The following is a 25,113-nucleotide window of genomic DNA, read 5'->3' as shown; positions in this document are numbered from 1 at the left end:
TAGTGATTTCGTTTTCCAAATTGTTTTGTTTTTGCTTTTACAATCTAAGTTTCCTTGAAAGATTTTGTTTTTCAGCTTTTCTTGGATAAATCTTGTCTTTGAACTTTATGAATTTGTGTTTTGGCTACATAAATATTGTCTTAAAGTTCATAAAAATCTCCTTCCCTGTTATCAGATTTCAAATCTTGCTTAAGGTTTCATAACTCTTCTTGAAATCTCTATCCTAGTCTATACGAGCTAATACCCCTTTTCTTGATTTTCTTGATATAGGTTTCTATTCACAGCAGATCTCCAGATTTTTTGGCAAAGGTTTTACATTTTGTGGACTTCAGAGTGTATTTATTGATTGATTGATTGAGAGCAACCACAATAAAAAAACAAATGGACTACCCGGAAAGTTATAGGTTGACGTTTTATGGAATTTTGGTTGCTTTTATGGAATTAGCATTTGCTTATTGTCTTCTTTGTGTATCGGCTTTCGTCTTTCTTACATATAAGTTGCTACTGTATTTGCCTTGTCCCTGTTCTGGAGTTCTTGGGTACCAAAACAGTGATCTCTGCATCCAAAAACTTCTCTTTGATTGGCCATTCAGAATCATACTCAGAATCCAGAAGCTAGCTACCACTAGACCAAGCCTTTTGCATCATCAAGTACAAGACCAAGAAGAGAAGAATCCGTTTGATAAAGATAAATACTTGGAATTGATGGATAAAGTGAGGTTGTTGGAAGAAGCTGTTGAGGAAGAGAGAGTAGCCAAAGCTGCTTTAGTGGTGGAACTGGAGGAAGAAAGAGCAGCTTCAGCGTCAGCAGCTGATGAAGCTATGGCTATGATTCTGAGGCTACAAGCTGATAAAGCTTCGCTTGAGATGGAAGGGAAGCAATACGAGAGAATGATTGATGAGAAATTTGCTTATGACGAGGAAGAGATGAATATACTCAAGGAGATTCTTTTAAAGAGGGAGAAAGAGAAGCATTTTCTGGAGAAAGAACTTGAGACTTACAAGCACATTGATGAGGATGATCAAGGGACGGAAGACGATAGTTTCAATGAGAAGAGAGCAAGCGATGTTCTTGAGGATAGAGAACCGGTTGTGTATGATGTTCATGTCATTGAGGATAATAATAACAGTAATGATAAGGTGAGGGATGATGATGTGGCAGAACACAGAGATATGAAGCAAATGGAAGATATAGTGAACCAACTTCGAGAGATAGTCAAGGATCATGATTCAGTTTCATCACCTACTTCATCTTTCATTCATGGTTGATTCTGTTTTGCTCAATGCGTGTTTGTGTAGATTTGGTGTAATTTGTGAATATCAATTGTAAAAATTTGAAGTTTTAAATGGGGTACTTTGTGAATATTAATAAGGATCCATATGAAACAACATTATTTTGATTGAAATAAGAACGAACATAAATAAAGCATATGTGTAGCAGAACAATCGAGTAATGAAAAGAGAGGCTTCTTTCTTTGACACTAAATTTCAGATGCAAAATCAAGACTAGGCTTACACGGAACTTGGTTTAAAAACTCAAGAGGTGATTAGACGGGTTTCTTCAATACTTAACTGGGGCAAGAATATCGAGCTGTGATCCGAGCTTCTCTTCCGCAATCTTTTCTGCCTTGGTCTTGAGCTTGTTGAGTTGCTTCTTGCGCTCATACGTCGCTTGTGACCTTTCCTTCCTCTTTGTCTCAAGTTCCTGTTAGAATCATAAAACTCAAAACATCAGTTTCAGTGACCTAACAAATTCTCCAAACAGGTTTTGTATCATCAATAGATTTATGTCTATAGAAATATCAGATTAGCAGTAGCAAAAAATGAAACAAGTTATTCAAAGCCAAACACGAGAGACTCACTTTAATGGTATCGTAATGGTTCCAGCCAACCTCAGACGATAGACGACCCAATAAGCAGTACTTGTGACCACTCTGGAGTCTCAAAACCCTGATTAACAAAATCAGCTGATCATTAACACATATTTGGACAGTAACTATTACCAAATCATGAAACAAAACAGAACACAAAAAAAACAAAGAGAACTTACTTGAGAGCATCAGGTATAACCATTCTCTTAACCTTGTCATATGGAGGTGGGATTCCCTCAAAAACCTTCAAGCGAGCAAGTGCAGCAGCACCACGCTTGGTCTTGTGTGGAATCATACTGCCACCACAAAAACAAAACAAAACATCAAGTTCACAAAACTCAAAAAAAAAAGAAAAAACATCTTTCTAAAAATGCTACATTCCTATTACTCACACAGCAGAGTACATAACACAATTGAGCTGCCATGTCTCTTATGTACACAAAGAAAACGCAATTGCACTTCAATAGAATCAAATTCTGAACTGATCAAAATATTCACAATTCAATTCTTTGTAACAACCCCAAAAACTAAAGATATAGAAACTTGATCTTTGTAGAAATGCTCATTACTAACACATCAAATACTAAACATAATTGCACAATTGAACTACTAATTCTCGTACATAACACAATTGAGAGCTGCCATATCTCTGGACTAATCAAAATTATCCACAGTTCAATCTTTGTTATACCCCAAGCCAAAGACCAAAAAGGGGAATAAAGTTTGCATAAATGCTACATTTTTATAACTTACACAGAAGATACAAAACATAATTGCATAATTAAACTGTTAATTCTCTTATAAACACAGAGAAAACATAACAAAGGACTCGAAATCTACGCAAAGAAAACGCATTTGCATTCTCATAATTCTGAACTGATCATAAATTTTGAAAATTCAAGTGAACTAACCCGCGAACTGTGCGCCAGAAGATCTTTGATGGAGCACGAAAGTGAATAGGACCATGAGAAGGCTTAGTGTTCATACGTTTCCTAAGGAATCTCATGTACTTCATCTTTTGCCGAACCAAACCTCCCGAGAGACAAATCTCCTCGCATCGGACGACCACCACTTTCTGTCCGTTGAGCAACTCCTTTGCAAGTGACGACGCAAGACGACCACTCATATGGTGTCGCGCGTCGACGACCACACGCTTCGCGCATATCCCTGACCCTGACACCATCTTCTTCTTCCCTTGAGCTTCCTCTCTGATAAAACTTGAGCTGCGCGTAATATGTATAACGCACAACACAAGGCTTTAGGGTTTCTTTAATTTTCAAAAATGGGATTAAAGCCCAAATTCGGCCCACGAAATTCAGAATCGTGAAATGTGTTTACCTTATTATCTAGGCGTTCGGATCAATTCGGTTTGGTTCTTTGTATTTTTTTGGAGTTTTTTATTTACTGAGTTGAACCGAACATAACTTTGACAAGGTTCGCGGTTGGTCGTATGGTTTGTCGAACAAATTACAAAACACTCTAGTTCGGTTCAGTTATGCCAACTTTGGTTGATGTGGTTCCTCTGTTTAACGTTTTCAGACTTTCAGGACAAGGTAGGACGATCACGAAATTTGTGAATGACTGGATCAATGACTAGTATGATTTGAGCTTACCTCATAAAATCAATACATCTTTGTAACAATGGGAGTTTCAACCCACTCCTCATCACATTGGCTTTAAACTAGTTCAACATAACAACAAAATGACAACAACAATAAGGGCAAGACAACAACGCATTTGAGATAAAAAAGAACACTCTATTTCTGCCTATCTTCTAACTACAATTTAGCCTCTGATATTATTATATACATAAATAAATGATACTTTTATGGTTATTTTGCAAATTTTACTTATTGATTAAAATTTGGGAGATTTACTCAGATGTTATACATTTTAGGTAATATTAACACAATCTACAAAAAAATATTTTATTACTAGAATATTTCATGTATTTTCAAAATACTCAGTGTGTCTTTGTTTTATGTTACCGGAAAAATGTAATTACAAAAATGTCATTGTCACGTCAGACGCCACGTCAGAAACCACTGACGTGTATTAAATAACTCAGCCGTAACGCGTTACAGAGGTAATAACGGCTGAGTTATAGGTATGTTGCGGCTGATTTATGGAAAAAATATTTGAGTAAGAGCAAACAGCTGACTTAGAGTATAACTCAGCCAAACGTTACGGCTGACTAATTAAAATCTGGCTGAGTTATGCTCTAACTCAGCCGTCCTTACGGCTGAGTTTTCACCCGATGGTTGAGTTGTCAAAATTTTGGCTGAGTAATGCTCTAACTCAGCCGTCCTTACGGCTGAGTTTTCACCCGATGGTTGAGTTGTCAAAATTTTAGCTGAGTTATCAATACGACACAGCTGAATTAACGTATTCCGCCTGGCTGTAGTTACGGCTGAGTTATAGTTAAAAAACTATAACTCAGCCGTGATAGGCTGACTTATCGTACAACTCGGTCATTTCATGGCTGACTTAGTAGCAAAAGATTAATTACTAGAATGTTATTCAGTTATGGCTGACTTATTAAACGATACGGCTGAGTTAAAATTTTGTCCGACTAAGTTTTCCGTTGTATGTTTTTTAAAAAATTCAATAATAGTACGATTCAATATTGCAATTTTCATCACCGTGTTGAAGGCAAATGTTCCAAAAATCAAAAGCCTAAACTACTTAGAATACCCCAATTTTATTAAATAACAAAACCTCCATTGGCTCTAATAACCTGACCATTGATCCATTCCCCACCATCACCGGCCAAAAACCCTACAATCTCCGAAATATCCTTTGGCTCACCGATCCTCCCCATAGGACAAGCCGCTGCAAGTGTCTTCACCAATTCATCACTCTTTCCGGCAAAGAACATCTCTGTCTCAACCGGCCCTGGTGCCACGCAATTCGCCGTAATCCCGCTTCCCTTCAACTCCTTCGCCAACACTTTCACCATTGTCTCCACTGCAGCCTTTGATGCTGCGTAAACTCCATAACCCGGTGAGAGACCACCAACCATTGATGTAGACATGATAATGATTCTTCCACCCCCTCCTCTCACAACCCTTTTAGCTGCTTCCTTGCAACACAAGAAAGATCCCCTTGTGTTTATTGTGAATGTGTTCTCGAAATCTTCCAGTGTGGTCTCGGCTATAGTCGGATACTTTGGATCCAAAACACCTGCACAGTTCACGAGGATGTGAACTTTAGATCCGAACTCCTGTTCGGTTTGATCAAACAAGTTGTTGATCTGTTCCGGGTCTGATACATCTGCTCTAACTGCAATTGCTGACTTTGGTTGAGATGAGTCGTTTAGTTCTGAAACCAAGAGTTCTGCTTTTGATGAGCTCGAGACATAATTGATGGTGACTCTTGCGCCAACAGAGTGGAGGTGGATCGCGATTGCACGGCCCATACCTCTGGTGGCTCCAGTCACTATAGCTACACGCCCGGCCAGAGGGAGAGATGATGAGCTTCTTGTGTTATTCTCCATTTCTCGTTTGTTCTAAATTTTGATATAAACAAGAAGAAAGGAGGATCACATTTATAGATATAATAGTGACATCGGTAGCTCAAAAGGGACACTTTAGTCTTTATCACTTCAGATACAGCCACATGGGCGGCGAGTCAACAGACTTATTTTGAGATTTGTTTTTGTTATACGTAAGCAGTGACGTGTATGCGTTACACTCATATAACCTTATTTGATCATCTCTCACGACACTCTTATGTTATTCAGGGGTTATTACAGTGTTACTAAGAATTTAAGACCACAATGACTTCTCAAATTCTCTACTCAAATGTTTTTCACTTCCAAAAAGGTTGGTTAAAATACTTTTAAGTATATATCTAGACTCATTTTAATTCACAAAAGAGGTTTTCTCAACACCTTAGTCTTGAATGAAAGCTTACATAATGGTTTTTATTTTCTAATCGTTGGCGTCATTAATAGATCACAGTGGTGGAAGACATATTCGCAGTTACGAACGGTAACACGATAATGACGAAATTAGATTTGTCTCCTTCAAGTAGTGGTATTGTAGTTTTCCTAAAAATACACGTTATCATTTTGTCTCTATTATCATACCGGCTCTTGTAGTTCTATTCTCTATATTGCGCAAAGGCTGTGATCACGGGTTCAGATGCAAATCAAAAGAATCAAGAAAGATTTTCGGTTATTCTGGTTATTTGAGACAATTTTTCATCTTTTATAAGAGGAAAAATAATGAGAAGATAGTATCATAGTACTATTAAGTGAAATTTCGAATTCTGATGTCTGATGATCTTATTCGTTTTAGTCGTCACACATGACACATGCATTTGTATATTTGATTTGAATATACCTTTAAAAAAAATACGAGAAACCCAATCTGATATTGTTAAACAAATCTCCCAGTTACATAAAACAACATAACATTAACAATTATCCCTCGAATTTATACGTCATGTTTCATATTTCGAATCAAGATATGCCGGTAATATCTAGTTTTTTTTTCTTCTTCAAATTACTAGACTCTTTTGATGAATTTAATTTTAGGGGAATTGCACTTTATAACCAACAAAAAAAAATTAATTCAAAAACTAACTAAATATACATCTTATCTTATTATATAAAGTTGGGTTTTGAAAATTAGCCATTAACAAAATTTTGAAATATGTCAAGATCTCAATCACAGATTTTAACATGTGTCAAAATTAATATTTAATAGGAAAATTTTGATTACAACAAAAATAAAATATTTTGTTTTAAAATATTTTAATAATGTAAAAAGATAATTATCAAAAATTACTGAATTTATTTAAAAATACAAAGTTTTTTTAAAATAATAATAAGGAGATTATATATATATATATATATATTTCATAAAATTCAAAATTATAATATTATTTACTTATTTTTATTTTTAAGTTATTAATTCTACAAAAAAATAGGAAAATGGATTAAGTAAAATATACAGTTAACTATTAATTCTAAATTTTGTAAATACTCACTTCTATATAAACATAGATCATCTTATATTTAAATAATTTATTCAAAAACACTTTCAACTTTGTTTAATTGGAAAATTTTATTTAATGGTAAGGTAAATTTTTCTTATTTTTTTAAACCAAAATTTTCTCCTACTTTCTCCTTTTTCAGTTGGGAATAGGTAAGATTAATATGTTGACCAAAAAAAGATTAATATATGCGTCTTCTTTTCCTAATACTCTATTTTAATTTTTATTGTAGTATTTTTTGATTGTTTTTTAATTTATATTTTCAACTTTGAATTATTTGGGATTCATATATTACAGGGCTTATAATTTTCTATTGTTTCTTTAATTATGTCAAATTAATTTTCTTCTAATTTCTCAACCTTGATTGGTTGATCATAAATCCTTCTTTTTTTTGCAAACATAATTGTTACCATTATTCATTCAATCATAAAGAAAGATAACGAGTAGAAGCTCATCAACCTAATGGATAGATAAAATATGCTAATCAAACACAAGCTTACAACAACCATAGATAGATAGATTAGAAAACATAAATCGTTGTTGATAAATCTATATGAGCTCAAAGACTGTGACACCTTGGTTTGCGGAAATATTTAAAAGAATTTATTTTGTCACATATGTCACCAAAATACACTTATTTTTCCGGTCAATGGTCCTCAGAGAACTTCATGATGGGTGATCTTCTTGGAAGTGATTGTCGGAACTGTGCGAGTGAGGACAAAACAAGTTTTTAAAGCCTCTCATACATAACAAACCGGCCATCAAAAATGGTGGGTCCACGGACCAGGAATAGATGTAGGACCCACTTAGGAAGGTGGGCCCATGGATTGAGAGTGGACATGGGCTCACTAAGAAGGTGGCGGTTGAGGAATTACATAAAAAGAAGCTACATCATGGTGTGTCAAAGACACTTCCATCCATGAATACATTGGAAAATTTAACATTTGTTACTATCAAAAGATTTTGTGACGTTAGAAAAAGGTTTTTATTTTCATTGGTTGTCGGAGCAAGCCATTTTGAGATAGCAAAAAGAAGTGAACATGTTCTCTCCACACAGGAGGAAGGCGGAGCCAAGATTCTTTCTATGGTGGAGTAGGTTGGACACAAGGTTATCTCCCCAAGGGAGGAAGGTGGAGGAGGTTGGACGCAAGGTTATCTCCCCAAGGGAGGAAGGCGGAGCCAAGGTTCTCTCCATGGTAGAGGAGGTTGGACGCAAGGTTCTTTCCATAAGGGATGAGAACGGAGCCGAAGTTTTTTCTATGGTGGTCATATATAATTGTGATGATTCATCATTGATTAGTATATTATGTAATATATTTTTTATTCAAAATGTTTTTTGAGCCAACAATTTTAATAATAAAAAAACTATGGAGAAGTGAAAGTAAAATAGTTGGCTTAATGTGTTCATATAGACATTTTCTAGGTGGTGATAATGAATATATTTGTAACATAGAATATATATAGGTGTAAAAAATACACTTTTGATAGTAACATACATAAAAGATTTGTAAATAGATATAAATCAGTGTATTATAACAAAAATAAATTTATAAATAACATACAACAAATTTTAATATATTTTTGTTAAATTTATTTTAATTTATAAAACTTTAAACCCGCACATCGGGTGGGTCCTCATCTGGTTATATAAAGTTTGATGTCAAAGTTACTCATTAACGAGATTGTGACACTTGTCAATTGTTTCGATAATTGACATGTGTCCAAATTATAACATATGTCGTTAGAAAAAAAAGTAGAAAAATATTTACTAACAAAAAAACTAATCCAAAAGAAAAAAAAAATATTTATATATCACCGTAAATAAATAGAGGATATGTCTTATTATATAAAGATGTATATTAAATAGTATCCCATATCAAATCAAAACCTTAAATACGCAAGAAAATTATAAACAACAAAAAGACAAATACAAACCATGCAAGATCAGAAAACCTTGCTAGCAAAAGAAAACGGGGGTATCATGAGTGATGATCAGATTACTATCATTGAAAAGACACTTGTAGATGAACCTATACCGTTGACTTTAACTATGCTTCATATATGAGTAGACAAACTAAATCAATATGTAAGTACAAAATTTATAAAATGTTACACATATATCTTCGACTACTTCCACCCATTTTCACATCTATGAATAATTCACATATTATTATTTTAAAATTTTCATTGATTTTCATTGTCTAACATAGTTACCAAAATACAAGGTTCTCAAATTACAATTTCGCAACATAGACGATGGTCAGGACTTTTATTCTAGTTGTCTTATACAATTTTGGATGAAGAATCTACGTACTATCATATTTATTTATTCATACTTTTTAATATTTTAATTTAATTATGTTGTAGCATTTTTAGATTTTAGTTATATTATTTGTTTAAATTTGATCTTTTATTAGAAATTCGTGATATTTTAAAATAATTTTTTATATTATTTTGAGTTTCTTTTTTATTTTTCAGTTAAAGATATGTAAGATCTTTATTTATTCCCTTTAAAATAAATATTTTAAATTTCTTATGTTGCAGTATTTTTATATCTATAAATTATCTGAACTCCTATATCATTGTGGTCATAATTTTTTTATTTTTTTAACTCTCTTTTAATTTCTCAAATTTTATTTGGTTGGTCATAAACTCATTGAAACCGTGTAGGTATTTTTTCTTCTGTTTTTAATCCAAAATATTTTTTAGTAAATAATTTTAGTGGTTAAACAAACTATCACTACAAGTTTTAGTTGTGAAAGAAACTACGTCAAAGTGAAAGTAAAGAGACAAAAATTGGTTTAATTTGTTCAAAGATACATTTTATAGTTGGTGATAAAGAGTATATTTTAACAATAAAATATTTTAGGGTGTAAGAACATATTATTAGTGTAAAATATAGAGTAACATTGTACGTGGATGTGAGCAAAGATGACGCTTTGATCGGTTGATTGCATGTAAAACATTTTGTGAATAAGTTGTTGAATGTTTTTGAAATTTGACAATAATAAAATTTGTAATGGTTAATGTTTAAAAAATATTTTGGTGGTCGATAATTTAGCTTTAGGTTATTGTAAGAATTGTAATAATAATTTTAAAATATAAAAATATAAACTAGTGTATTAAAGTAAAAACTTCTCTCTAACTAAAAATATTTATCTATTTATTTTTGGAAAATATATTTTTCTTACAAAAACTATTTATATATTTTTTAAAATTTTAATTTTATTATAAACCCGCGTATCGTGCGAGTCCTAATCTAGTATTATATAAACTATAATATATACTATTTTATCTCTCCACCATCATCTTTATTACCACCATTGCCGACAACCACTGCCACTGACAACCACCGCCAGTCACCATCGTTAGCAATAGTCACCACCGCCGTCAACCACCACCGGACATAACACCAGCACCACCGTCGGACATAACGCCGGCACCACCGCCGGTTACCACCATCGGCAACTTCCTCCTGCCTCCGCCGTAGGCCATCAGCTACCACTACTCTCCACTACCACAGTACACTAAAATGATAATTTTAATTTACCATCATCCTATTCTCCTTTTTTTTTTGAATATGGTTTTATATTCTTAATTTTATTTGTGTTTTTGGTTAGTACACAAATTGGTTCTTAATTTTAAGTACGCCTCAAGCACAGCTAGCCATCTATTAAGAATAAAAAAAATGCACAATATCAAGTGGTTATGATTATCCTGATTCTATGCCCAAGGCCCCAAACAAAGGTATGGTCAAGTTACCACAAGAGTGAGGGACCTTGTCAAATGGACAAAACATCTTACAACTGTTGTAGGATTTATAGTGGCCCGCCTAAGTTAGACTTTCTATGGTTTATGTCTGTGCCCATAGCACCGTTGTATGAAAACATCTTAGAACTCTTAACTATTATTAACTAGGAGAAAATATTCAATAAGCGGTAAAAAATGGAGACAACCAAGTTTTTGCTAAATATTTTGTAATTTATATTGTGGGAAATATTATGGCGTTTGTGTCCAAAGAAAAACAAGAATCATGGCGTGAATAGTTATAAAATATATATAACGGTGAAAACACGTAAACTAAATTTGGAAACGTTTGGTAAAATTTTTGTAATAGTAACGAGTACATACAGATCTCTTGGAGCTGACTCACGTTAAAACACGCCCTGGTCCTCTACGGTCTTAAGGACAGTACCCGTTGTACGGGGAGGTGAACCGGTTATTGCACTCAGAGAACTCAAGGCGGTGACGACATCACTGATTAATGGTCGAACTATTGGTTCTTCTTGCAAACACATTGCCGCTACTGCTACAACTTGGTTCAGACTTTTTTCAGGGAACTCGCCTTGGAGAAGTGGGTCAGCTAGCTCTGGGAATCGATTTGGTTCTCTGAATATCGGTTGTGCCTAAACATAAATTATAGATGGTAAAGTTAATGAATTCATGCGGAATCAAGAAGCTTCAATGTCACTAAACAATCCATAGAATACCCCATTTATGCTAATAAATACGAAAATTTATCAAGAAGTTAAAGAGAGTTACCCAAGTAACTAGATTTTGTTCATGACTCGTTCTCGTTGTACCGAGTTCCAACAACACAACTCCAAAACTATAAACATCGGATTTAACCGTTAGCTGACCGGTTTTCTGATACTCGGGAGCGCAATAACCGTAAGTTCCTATAACTCGGGAAGATACATTTTGTGTGTCCCCAACCGAACCAAGTTTTGCCAAACCAAAATCTGATAATTTTGCATCAAAATCTTCATTAAGCAATATATTTGACGATTTAAAATCTCGATATATCACCGGAGGGTTTGCCTTTTCGTGGAGATACGCAAGCCCTTTTGCGGCTCCTAAGGCAATCCTTATCCGAGAGTTCCAATCCAGTGGTTGTTGTTCCGCTCCAACATCTGGTTCAGTTAGATGATTAAACCGGTTACGTTCAAAAATTCCCAATACCAAGAAGTGACCAAAAGAAACCGGTTAAGGGATTGAGGAAAATATACCAAGGAGATGATCTTCGAGGGAACAAAGAGGCATGAACTCGTAAACAAGAAGTCTCTGGTCTCCATCAAGGCAATATCCAATGAGATTGGCAAGATTGGGATGATGAAGAAGACTCAACCTAAAGATCTCTACCAGAAACTCTCTATTCCCTTGTAATCCATTACGGTCAAGTTGCTTCACAGCCACCACCTAAAGTCACCATTTAACAAACAAATAAGATAGTCTTGTCTCTGGTTTCTTTCAGACAGAAGCCACTGATTAATAAAACAGCTCTCTCTTTTTTCTTACTTTATTTTTACCTGTCCTGTCTTCTCCAACTTTCCTTTGTAAACCCTCCCGAACCCTCCTTCTCCGATCAAGAACTCTTGCCTGAAGCTGTTTGTCGCGGTTGCTAACTCACGAAATGTGAAACTCTCTGCCTCGATATTGTTTGGTGATTCTTTTTTCATCGTCACCGCTTCATGTGTTGCTATCTGCCTCCGATCATACGGAACAGCCATAGATGAGCCTTCATCCTCTCTACTTTTGTTGTTCATCGATGGACCCAAGAAACAACTCATTTCAAAAGATTATTCAAAATCTCAGCTAAAAGCTTAGTTTTCTAGGATCTTTCTTGTTTAGTTTAAGATGAAAAAATCTTGAGAAATTTCTTGATGGGGTTCACAAAGTTTGACAGAGATCCTACAAGACCCTGTTTTAATTTATTTATCCAGACTTTGATTATGTTTTGTTCTTGAACGTCAGATGTTTCTCAAGAAAGAAGACATGTTTCTACGATGAAATAGAAACGAAAAAGACAACTTCATGATGAGAGATGTGACAAGGTTGTTTGTTTTGGTTATAAAACGACCATTAAAGCGCTTAGGGTTTGAGGAAAATAATAAAACAGAGAATCTTTGCTAACGTTTTCCAATAATAAATTATACAAGGATGGTGACTTCTTCTTTTAGAATTTTTTTTTGTTATCTTTATGGTTTCTTATTTAGCTTAATTAAGTGTAATATATCGCAATAAGATATCTAACAGATGCCTAAATAGCTCAATCCAGTATATACCAAAGCTGGCTTCATTAGTTTTTTCAGATTCTGAAAGTTTGAGTAATTCTGAAACAAATGATCCAATTTTACAAATTATGTAAGTTTCTTCTATTCACTATTTTACTACAACATCGATGTATACACTAACTTATCTCATACAAAACAATATTTTGGGAAAATGGCCGATTCCCCATAACTTATAGGTTCGGGTAATTCGGGTTTCGGGTAATTCAGATTTATAATTTATAGAATCATCTAGGTATTATGGAAATTTCAGTTCGGGTTCGGTTCGGGTTTTTTCGGGTTCGGGTCGGTTCGAGTATTTTTTTGGAATACCGAAATATATATGATATGTTTTGGGATTAGTTCGGTATAAATATTTTTTACCCATTTAGAACCAAAATGCCCATATATGCATAATCAAAGAAGAGATCAAAAACATAAACAAGTAGTAGAGTAGTAACATCCAAAATCAAATTGAAAAGTCTTATAAACGCGTATTGAGAAAACTGAAATAAACAACAAAAATCAAAGAAGAGATTGTTTGCATATGGTGAAGCATCGTAGCCGTCTTCAATGTGGTGAAGCATTGTAGGCGTCTTCACTAAGCGATGGGACTTACTTTTGAATGAGTCTTTGACGTCTTTGAAAAAGGAGATTCAGGAGAAGAAGCGAAGAAATTTAAAGAATCCATATTGAAATTGTGGATTAGGGTTATAGAATTTTAAAAAAAACACAAATCTTCCGCAGATATAGCCATATAGGTAGTGGAGAGTGGAGAGGAACTGATAAATACGATTCTTCTTCAATGCAATCTCAACTGATAAACACACATAAGGAACATATGTGAAATGGTAAAGAACATAGGTTCAGATATATATGGGTACTAATTAGGTATCGGTTCGGATCGGGTAATATCTGATATCCAAGAGTATTTACAATTAAGATCCAACTAATATATTGGGAAAGATCCATACCCGATCCGAACCGGGGATTTTTGGTTCGGTTCCAATACAAATATTTCGGGTTGGGTATTTTGCCCAGGCCTAACTATATTGTTGAGGGGCTCAACCAATCAATAGCTTTGCTTCAGTGTTCAAGCTAAGTGGCTGCCTAAGCAACTTTTAAGCGCTAGATGCTCAAACGCCTAATTGACCGTTTGAACTGTCTAAAAATGCATATAATTTTATTTTAATATTTATTTTTGATTTTTAACGACATATATTTAAATTATTAAGTTTTATATCTATATCTATACTATTAAAGCAGAAGTACTCACTAGACTCAAATTGGACCATGACTTTGTTTTGGTACGTTTTTCATTAAAAATGATTAGAGAATCACTTAATTTAATTAAATTAACCTATAGTTACGATTTATCTAAATGACAATTATACCCCTTGCTCGACCACTTAATTACGATCGGGTCGGGACGCGGATCCTCTTTAACCCGGAAATAGAAGAAAAAAACTCGCGGATCTGTTTGTACTCCAGGTTTATAATATTCGGATCCTGTATGTTGTTTGGTTCAAGAATAATTATTTCTGTCGCCAAACAGAGGTAGAATCCCTATAAATAAGGAAACTGGTATCGAATATTTAATGGCTTCAGTAATATCAAATATTAACTACTACCATACTTAATCCCTATAATTATTACGAATATTAATAATAATGAGAAATCTTTAATATTTATGCATTGTGACTTTGTTGCTTCCAAAATAATCAATAAAATAAATACGAAATTGTATATATATGTAAACTTATTTGATTTACTTTTATATTGTGAGATATTTACGGAAATAACAAATCAACTTAATACAATTAAATAAAAACAAATCATCATTTAGTTTAGATTTTTCAATATTTCCTTAACGAAATTATAATAATTAATTATGATTAGTATAGATGGAAAGAATAAAAAACGCAGAAATTATATATATGTAAAGTTGTAAACTAATTTACAGCAAATGTGTATTGTATATTCCACATCGACTAAATATTTTGTAATATGGTTCATAATCACTAAAAATATAGGGACCATAAATATATGACTAATATGTTTTGAGTACAAATGATCAAGAAGCTTGATTTATTAGGTATCCAAATTTAACAGTTTAATTTGGTTCTATATTTAAGCATATTTAAACTTTTAAAAAGTAAACATATTATAGTATATTTACGTTTTTTAAAAAAGTTTAAGAGATTATAAATATTTAAATTTTTATAGAATGTTAAATTATTATAACTATTTGAACTCCGTCGAAAGTTTAAAATATTATAATATATTTAAGTCTATAAAATATTTAAGTAATATTAATATTTTTAAACCTAAAAATTTTAAAAAATAAAAAAAGTTTGAGTTAAACCCATTAAAACATGTATTTTTATCAAACTATAAATTAAATTGGTTTTTTTCAATTTTGCTGAAATTTGATATATCAAATATTAACTTTTAAATGATAACCTAAATATATTTAATCTCACTATAAATACAATGGTTTTCTAACCATTGAAATATCTCACACTAAAATTAAACAAACAACTTCTACTCTTTCGACGACAAACCAAAATAAAGAAAAACTCATCCTCTTACGAAACTATTATCCGATATTGCCGTGTGTCTATCCTCTTACATATTGCGGTGTGTCTATCCTCTTACAAAACTACTATCCGATATTGCGAAGTGTCCATTCTCTTACAAAACTACTATCCAATATTGCGGTGTGTCTGTTTCTGTGAAAAGCTACATTTTACAAACTACTTACTCTATTAGGATTTCCAATTTACTGTATAACGACAAATCTACAAATAAACATTATATAAACAAAGAAAATAAGTAAAAATAAAAAAAACTACATTACAAAAATACAAATTACAAAAAAAGTAACTAACAAAATACAACACGGGGTATCACCTAGTACATAATTATAAACGGTCATATGTTGTTAATGTAACTTAAATAAATGTTTTTTTTAACTTTAGTTTATGATTTATTATTTATTATTTTTAACATATATTTTTATATAATACTATATATATAATGTTAATATTGTAAACGCCTAAAATACCTAAAACCGTTTAGATTCTGATTAAACGTTTTAGACACTAGGCGCTGGGTCACCACCCACATACCGCCTAGCGCTCGCTTACAACTCTTGTGGAATCTGCTGCGTTTGTTTTTTTGTAAAATTATGTTACAGAATTTTTTTTTGTGTTGTATTTTGTTAGTTAAATAATAAAACATCATCCAAAATTTAAATAATAAAATCTCATAAATCATATTTTATATTTTAAAAAAATATAAAACTTTAAAACATAATCAAAACTCTTAAAAACTCATTTAAATCTTCTACATTTTTAAAATATGAAAATCCTATCATATCTTATAGAATATCAAGTTCAATATCCCCTTCTTAACTGAGTAAGATCATATTTGTATCTATAATTTCTACATAAATTTTTCAAAACCGTGTAAGATCATCAAAAGTAAATCGGGTACGATATTTACTTTTTTTTTCTACCCGAACACACAAAAAAAAAGTTATTTGATCCATTATCTATACTCTAATATGATTTTATAATGTTATAAATGTACTGTTTCTGGAGTTATATATCAGTTCTTGGTAGGAAATTATGCGTCGAAAATGGCAAATTTTTGATTAATTTTTGACAAATTTTTTGAATAATTTCCGATCACGAAGTTCTCGACCAGTTTTAATTTTGTCTAATTTCTGACTAATACTTCTTTTATTAGAAATTTGTCTTTGACTTTAATTGGTAACCATAGTGTAGGAAATATATAAGTATGAATGTGTTATTCCTCTTTAATCTTTTCTTTACCGTATAAGAGTAATTTTTCCAATATCATCTATATATATTTTTTTTGAGACATTTATAAAATAAATCCTCAATTTGGCACTTATTTACAGGTATGCTATCGACATTGAATAATTAATTTAATAAACAAATTAACTCTACTTATATTTGATTTTTTTTTATAGAAACTAATTGTTTTAAAATATAACAACCATAATTGTAAATTTATACAGATTTTATTTCCTAATATGGAGGTGAGTGAAGAGGTATTGTTCTTTTAAAATTTGAAAAACTGATTTGATAAAAAGTGTCTTTTATAGCCTCACATACTCTATTTTACTTTCACGGGTTTCGTATGATGAATTTTTGCGGATTAAAAATATTTGAACATGTTGCGTGATCCGCCTAGCATGGCGGGTTTGGACTATAGAACCAACACTAAAACTATTAGTTTGTTTCATATACTATAGATTTATAGTCATAGTTTGGAAAATTCACTTATAAATTATTTAGTATCTGAACAACAAAATATTACACATACTACAACACATTGTTAATATTCCAAAAAAAAAAAATCGTATAAACATAACAATATAAACTAACATACCATACATACATATACCTCTGTTTAATTATAGAAAATAAAACTAAGTGTTTTAAAATTTTATATTCTATCTAAGAACAAATTTAATGTAATTATGTTATAAACTGTATAAAACGTAAGAAGAAGAAAAAACATTCTAAACAAAATTATAAATTAATAGATAAAATTTAATTAATTGGGAATTTGAAAACTAAATAAATTAAAAATATTATTTAAAATACATTAATTTATAATTTAGTCTCGCAGTGTACGGCGGGTGAAAACCTAGTTCATCAATATTCCTCATAAGTTTTTTTTTGTATCTCATTGTCATCATCCAAAACAACATGGAATCACCATGTTTAGTGTACATATATATAAGTTCCTGATTGCATCAATCATGGAGAGAAATCATGTTTCTAGCTATTGAGAGCATATCACAAGAGAATCAGAGTGTGAGATGGTGATGATGGCGATAGTGGAAGGCAAAGATGATGGCTTTGGAGGAGAAGCGAATCACGAGGCCTTGAATTTGATGAAAAGCCTTCATCTATGAGCAGAGATCGAATAGATGATGAAATAGAATGATATCTCAATCAGAAGATCTTCTCTATTTTTAATTAGTGGACGAAGAACGATATCTTCTCTATTTTTATTTGCGGTTAGTGGCCTCTCTGCACCTATACTAAGCACGTATTTCCTTAGTAGATTAACTAAATACGTTTAGGTAACGAAAAAATGGATGTTAAGTAAAATGCTTGTCAGTTTGTTGTTAATCTAATATATACTTAATGATGCTGACAAGTGTTTACTTTTGCAGGTTCATGCTTTCAACCATGAGAACCATCTAGTGATGTTAATGAAGACAATGGACGCGACAACCAGTAAAGCCCACAAAGTTGTGAAGGTTACCTGTTGGATCAGTCAGTTAATCCTATTCTATCCATTGAATGGATTTGTCAAAGCTGGAGGATCCAGCTTTTCACGCCTACATTCGTCCTTGTTGCTTTCTTGTTTGGAAGCACATGGAAGTCAGTCTCCGACTCGCTTATGTATGTGCTTTCCACCATCCATTTGATGTTGGGGTCCGGATCAAGATAGATGAGGAGGAGGTAAGGAAACGAGAATTCAATTTAGTTCACTTCAATTGCACTAACAAACTGCTTTGAAAATCCAGTTTGTGGTAGTAGATATCCAAGTACTTTGTTTTACTTTTATCGGGGTTGACAAGGTTACTTTTATCGGAGTTGACAAGGTTTCAATAATTTTTATGTATTGTATATAAATTTTCAAAAATATCCTTTTTCTATGTTATTTTTTAAAAATACCCTTTGGCCATTTTCAAAAATACCCCTTTTCTATATATAAAATCACTAAATTCTAACCCTAAACTCAAAATACTAAACCCTAACCCCTCAAAACTATATCATAAATGTAAAATACAGAACCCAAACCTAAAAAAAAATTCTAAAAATTAATTTAACTTATTGGAATTGTGTAAAAGAGGGTAAAAATGAAAATGTTCAAAAAATGGGTATTTTTGAAAAGGGGTATCCCAAAGAGGGTATTTTTTAACAAATTCTCAAAAAATAATGCATCATTCAAATGCGTTAAAAACTTAATTTTCTGTTTTGAAATATATTTGATATAAATTTATTGATTTTAAATACAAATATCATATGAATTTCCAAATGGAAAATATAGAACTATAACAAAAAATTTAACATCAAATCCTTTAAACTTTTTGTCTACAAGGAAATTAAAAATCCTAACTTTTCTGAATCTTGTGAGTTGACTATAAATGTTATTGGTAAGAGATGTCATTGATAAACAAATTTATGTATGTACTGATATATTCTTTTTTATCAACATAATTATATGATTTGAAATTAAATTTGTTGATATCAACTATAATTGGAATGAATATTAAATTCATTTCAAGGTTACATCCATATTATCGTAAATTAGGTTAGGACCAGCACGATGTGCAAGTTATAAAATTGTCTAATAAATTAATATTTTTTTGTAAATAATTTTTTCTTTTCGGAAATAATATATAAATATTTTTAATAAAAAAAACAAATATATTCTTTTTTATCTTAATACAATTCTTTTTTTATGTTTTATTATAAAAATTATTATAATAATCTAAATTATATACCAAACATGCATGACCTACGAATATTGCCAAATTTCAAAAACGTTCCAAAATTTATTCATAAATTTTTTATACTTAATATCTACACTATTGCAATGGGTTTATGACCAACTTAATAAAAGTTGAAAATTTGACAAAAGTTAATTTAACATAATAAAATTAAAATTTTGAAAATTATAATCACATCTTTTAATATAAGTTTTGTTTCCTTTTATATAAGTTTTGTTTCCTTTTAATGATAGATTTAGAACTTTTATATATTTTTTATTTTTAAATATTATAGTGAACTAGATTAGGATCCGCCCGATGTGCAGGTTTAGAGTTTTTCAAATTGAAACAACCCGACCCAATTTTTTCTAAAAATATATATATTAATAATTAATATTTAATTATAACCCAAACAATAAACCAACAACAAATCAACATGCACAGCGGAAGTCAAACCAAATCAGCTCCAATTTAATATAAATACCATATCAATTATAACGAATTAAAAACCAGCAACCTAGCATACTTCTAACAAGGTTCCAACATCAATAACAAAACACAAAAACCGAGACCCTAGATCATCCTTCTCCTTATCCTCATGATTCCACACTACACATTACATGCACCACAAACACAATGAGATGCGCGTGAGTATACCAGAAATAACCAGTGAGACGATTCTTCCATCTACGAGGTATACACAAGCAAATCAAGAGTACAACCACAAATAAAACATAACAAACCAGCCATTAAACTGAACACTCAATAACACATTCACCACACTTACACATCATCACATAAAACAAGTTATACAACCGATTCACTTAGATAGGCTCATGGTCATGCACTCACCTCAACAAGTGACTCACGAAAATAAAAACCAAACTCACTCCATTAACTTTCCAATCCCTCTGGTGAAAAGCAAGGTCTAGATGTCCAGAAGCTTCCCACAAAATTTCAGCACGATCCGATCTCAGATGAAACTGCAATCGATCCCGAAACACCCGCTGGTCTCAATCCCCGACTGAGAAGAAACGCCCCACGAAAATTTCGAAACGATTTGAGCAGTCGGATCCTCTTTCTCCCAAACCCTGATGATTCTATTCCCTCTCCTTCTTTCTAAGAGAAAGCTTTGTTGATCTCTTTCTCTTTCTCTTTCACACCAAATCGACCAAGGCTCTTTGTCTCTCTCTTTTCCTGTGACTCCCAACGTCGACACTCCATCAAAACAAAGGAGGCGACACTTTAAAACAAAGTCTAGGGCTTTTGGTTTAATCTAATTAAACCAGGATTTAATTAAACCGATAATTAATTAAAATCCACTCCTTTGATTTATTCAACACAACCCAAAATATAATTCCAGAACACGGATGTTACAAAAATAAAATTAAATTTAACAAAGAATATAAAATAAATATTTTTAGTAAGTAAAAACTATATATATAAATAAATAGATACACGGAGTTGTCCAATGTGATATTTTGTGTAAAATGTGCAACTCCGCGGTTTAGACTATTAATCATGTTTTCTTTGAATGCCTTCGCTCGTGTGAAGTTTTGGATTTATCTCCGACTCTGGTCTCGTAAGAGGGTTTTCCATATGAGTCGGTGCACTCGAATTTGGATTTTGTTTTCTGGAGGGGTGCCTCTCAACAAGGTGATCCTGATCAATTTCTTCAATTACCATGGATTTTATGGGCAATTTAGAAGACCATAAATTAAAAAGATTTTCAAAATTTAGAGATCGAGGCGAATGATATAATCGCTCAGGCTTTGGGCGATATTTTAGCCTGGGAAGAGGCACTCTCTTTTACGACGGTCATGTCAGCTTCATCTCCATCATCGGATGTCCAGGTTTCTTCACCTGTTGTCAGATTGATGGTTCTTGGAAAGCAACCAATGTGCATCAGGATTAGCTAGTAGTGTTGCGTTGGTGAGGAGTGAACCTTATTATTGGTGGCCAAGTGTCTAAGATTTTGAATTGTTAATGAGTAATTTTAACATCAAGCTTTATATAATAAGATTTTGTATTGATATTTGTCTTTTATATAATTGATATATGTCACAATTTTATGAGTTAATAACTTTTAAAACCAAGTTTTATAAAATAACATAGATCGATGTATTTTACCACCATTAGATTTTTTTATATATATTTGTTCACGTATTAAAAAAAGAATTAACATCAATCGTAACATATATCTATTAATAATTATCGAATTTGTTTCTTATCGTAGCATTTCTATTTCAATTAAAAGAATGTAGTCCATAATATATGATGAAAAAGAAGTTATGTATGGGCTTTATTTGGTAAGAATATATGATATATAGAATAAACCTGAAATGATTGATTATGCTCTAAATATAATAACCAGCCAATTAATTTTTAGCACATTATATCATGCATATGTATACATATGTCCCTATTCATAGATATTATTTTATATTTATACATACAGCTCTATGAAAGAAATAAAACACAAATGTGATTATATTATATAGATGCATATATACACAAGTGAAAATATTTGTCTCTCCTTTTCTATATATTGCTAACTTCAAAACTTTTTTTAAAAATGATATCAAAGGATCTAAACAAACAAAGAGGAGAAATCAAAAAGGAGACACAGAAATATAGTTAATTAAAAAACCATGATAAAATTCTCTCCATCCATTACAAACTTTCATATCAACGTATCTTTCAAACTCACCCAGAAATATTGAAACCGGAATCCCACCTAGTTTGAAATAGGGTTTGGACCACTTGGAACCTCATGAGCTTCAGCTCCGAACTCTCTCCTCCTCTTCCTCGTAGAAGTAGAAGAAGTGCGACTGCGTTGACTGTGAGCTGTTGGACGCAAATTCATAGTAGATGAAGATGGAGTGGAAGGTTGTAGAAGGAACCTCTTGGAGGGAGCCATACTGTTCTTAGGTGAGGAATCATGGAGGTGATGACTTATGGAACTTGTAGGGCTAATGAGCAAAAGGAAAGCTAAGAAGATGATTATGATAATGGAACGGATAAATTGATGGAGATGCAATGACTTGGTGTTGGTTTGATTAATTGTAATTGCCATGCAGTTTAGAAAAAAGAATAAAAAACCACCCCCGAAAAGCTCAAGCAGGGCTCAATATCCTTGAACCAGAGCTCTATCAAATAAAAAGCAAAAGAGAAATCTAGCAAGAATAAGAAAATGTAGTAGAGTTTGATGAGCTAATGATGTTGTTGGAAAACATCTCATCAAGATTGTTCAGCCTTTGAGAAAAAAATGGGACACCTACTTGTAAAAAAAGTGTGGCAGATATGTCACGAGGAGTTAAATTACGAGAGAGCCCTTTCTGTTAGCATCTTTGAAGAGTGTGAACATATATGCATGGGACAGACTAGGGTTTGAATAAGATGCACTATCTGTTCAGGTTTTGCCCCTATGAATGTTTCTAATTTTTGGTAGGCCACATACGAAGAGGAAAGTATCGAGGAAAAGGCCAAAGCGTGTAATGGTCAATTGGCAAAGATTAATCTTGAAAGCTGAAGATAAAATAAAGCAAAAGAAACGAGGTGAAAGAAAGAAGGTTTCATGCTCTTTTTCACCTTTACGATTTATTTCTCAAGACTTTTTGTTGTAGCTTTACTAGCTTCCCTAAGAAAATATTATGTTGACTAACTCTATGCGTTACCGATCATATATACTTTGCGTGTATAAAAGAATGTCCCATAAATGCTAGTCAATGGACTTATCTAATATGCTATTGGTATTGTTTTTACTTAGTTTAATTATTCATTATATTATCTCGTAAAGGATTTGTTTTTTTGGAAGCTTTATTGTCAAGTATTGTTCCTTTTTTTGTTTTTTGATATAGTAATTAGACAACTTAAAGCTTATTATTTGAGTGAAATTTAGATACTTTACATGAACTTGAGAGAAACCATGGAATAAAGATTTTTTTAAAAAAAGGTGAGCTTACATATTTGCATGCCAGAATAATATGTACATAATTTGATTGACTTCGTGAAGAGTGAAGACCCCAAATTTTTGTATGAATAACATCCTCAACATCAATCGCTATGACAGAACAAATAACTAAAAGAGAATCATATCCTCTAGTCCGAAGTCCGAACAATGGTTTACGTTATCTTCACGTTATCACTTATATCTATATTCTCATGTATGTGTGTGTTTATCAACCTCCTAGTGTCTATATTAGGTGGTGAAAGCATGCAGCTACATTGATTCAGTGATTCCTTTAATTTGTCTATACGCAACACGAATAATAATAAATGAAATTTATATTGGAATCAGACTGTGCATGATTTGTCTCCCATTCGTTTACGTGTATTTACATGGGTACCAACTTTTCCTCGGTATCGTGCAGTCGAGAACGATAGTATTAGTATACTGTATACATATTATCGCAGAAGCTACTCTTTTTCTTATTGGTTAATAATAATATGCAAAATAGAGTTTAGAATGTAGCTTTTCTAATAGTTAACCCAAATTTAATTAATAATATAGAGGTTAGAAAATGTAGAGATATAAAAAGAAAAAGAGAATAGTAATAGCAATTGACAATTGTGGGATTTATGTTTGATTGACCCTGATGACAGTAACTTCCTACCTGCTACCTCTTGTTTCGATTCAACCTTTTTCCAAACCTTCACATACATATCAATACCCTAAAATAGCACTCATCTAAGTTTTTCTTCGGAAGCGAAGCTAGCACACATAAAGGAATATGCAAGTGTATTGTCTCAATTATAGTCTCTTGTGCATGACGTAGTGTTTCTTATTGCTCCTTATGTAAAGATGCATTTCTTTATGCCACTTTGAATATTTTATTGTATAGCTATAACTGTTGCAGTTAACATGTTGATTTCAGAGCTGGCATGGTAGGTAGGTATCTAGCTTGATATGAGTTTTTGAATTGTTTTGCTAATAGCACATATCAAATTGGTAGTGTTTCTTGGGATTTTAAGATTAATCAATCTGGTAGTGTTGGAGAACTAGTTTAAATGTGGGGTGATATATTAGATATCTCTTGAAGTAATGTTAAAACAAAAATTGAACTCATGGACTAATCATGTTGTTATTTCAGCTCTAAACTCAAGTGATTGATGTTGATGATATACATGATGACAAATATATCAAGAACAAAGCAGATAGTTGATGATGAAGATGAAAAAATAGCCACTTGAAAGGAAGTTTGAGTTCATGTCATTATAGAAGGCCTTCCTAAAGTTCAAGAATGTCTTCCTAAAAGCTATAGAATCCTTCCTATTTTTTTACAAATATGTTTTTAAATCTCTTTATATGTGTTTTACGTTATTGTATCACATATTATTCCATTAGTGATGTATAATGATTTGATTTTGTGCACATCTTGATTCAAATTACTCTATTTAGTGAGGGATATTGATTTTATTTTACTGTACATCCTGATATTTATCTATACATATAAGAGTAATGATTTGATTTTGTGTCATCCTAAATACTTATGAAGGCTATCCTGAATTTTAAGGAATCATCCTGAATATTATTGAGTCATTCCTAAAATAAATGTGTTTTATGAAACAAACACCAGTGCAAATCAAAGAGGGCCACAATAGAGGCTAGAGAGAGAGAGAGAGAGAGAGAGAAAAGAAAGAAAAA

The 25,113-nt window shown here is 32.1% G+C and overlaps 3 protein-coding genes and 2 pseudogenes across 3 annotated transcripts; 1 reads left to right on the top strand and 4 right to left on the bottom strand.

Moving 5' to 3' along the window:
• The first annotated feature begins 381 nt into the window (after positions 1-381).
• On the top strand, positions 382-1,426 carry LOC104723927 (uncharacterized). Its single transcript, XM_087475576.1, has one exon. The coding sequence runs from the start codon at positions 382-384 to the stop codon at positions 1,267-1,269; it is 888 nt and encodes a 295-aa protein (XP_087331702.1). The 3' UTR covers positions 1,270-1,426.
• Positions 1,382-3,115, bottom strand: LOC104723928 (large ribosomal subunit protein uL13x). Its single transcript, XM_010442358.2, has 4 exons — positions 2,783-3,115; positions 2,051-2,167; positions 1,863-1,950; positions 1,382-1,705 (listed from the first exon to the last, which is right to left on the bottom strand). The coding sequence occupies exons 1-4, from the start codon at positions 3,052-3,054 to the stop codon at positions 1,562-1,564; spliced, it is 621 nt and encodes a 206-aa protein (XP_010440660.2). The 5' UTR covers positions 3,055-3,115; the 3' UTR covers positions 1,382-1,561.
• Positions 3,116-4,425: 1,310 nt separating this feature from the next.
• On the bottom strand, positions 4,426-5,398 carry LOC104723929 (NADPH-dependent aldehyde reductase-like protein, chloroplastic). The gene has a single exon (XM_010442359.3). It carries the CDS (start codon positions 5,365-5,367, stop codon positions 4,576-4,578), a length of 792 nt encoding a protein of 263 aa, XP_010440661.1. The 5' UTR covers positions 5,368-5,398; the 3' UTR covers positions 4,426-4,575.
• Positions 5,399-10,158: 4,760 nt separating this feature from the next.
• On the bottom strand, positions 10,159-12,442 carry LOC109127574 (putative serine/threonine-protein kinase PBL24; annotated as a pseudogene).
• Positions 12,443-21,929: 9,487 nt separating this feature from the next.
• On the bottom strand, positions 21,930-22,707 carry LOC104723930 (CLAVATA3/ESR (CLE)-related protein 44 pseudogene; annotated as a pseudogene).
• Positions 22,708-25,113: the final 2,406 nt, after the last annotated feature.

This window comes from Camelina sativa, chromosome 11, assembly GCF_030686135.1.
Source record: "Camelina sativa cultivar CO46 ecotype springtype chromosome 11, ASM3068613v1".
In the NCBI taxonomy this organism is placed as follows: domain Eukaryota; kingdom Viridiplantae; phylum Streptophyta; class Magnoliopsida; order Brassicales; family Brassicaceae; genus Camelina; species Camelina sativa.
The sequence above is the reverse complement of the archived record's forward strand: the minus strand, read 5'-3'. Positions and strand labels throughout refer to the sequence as shown.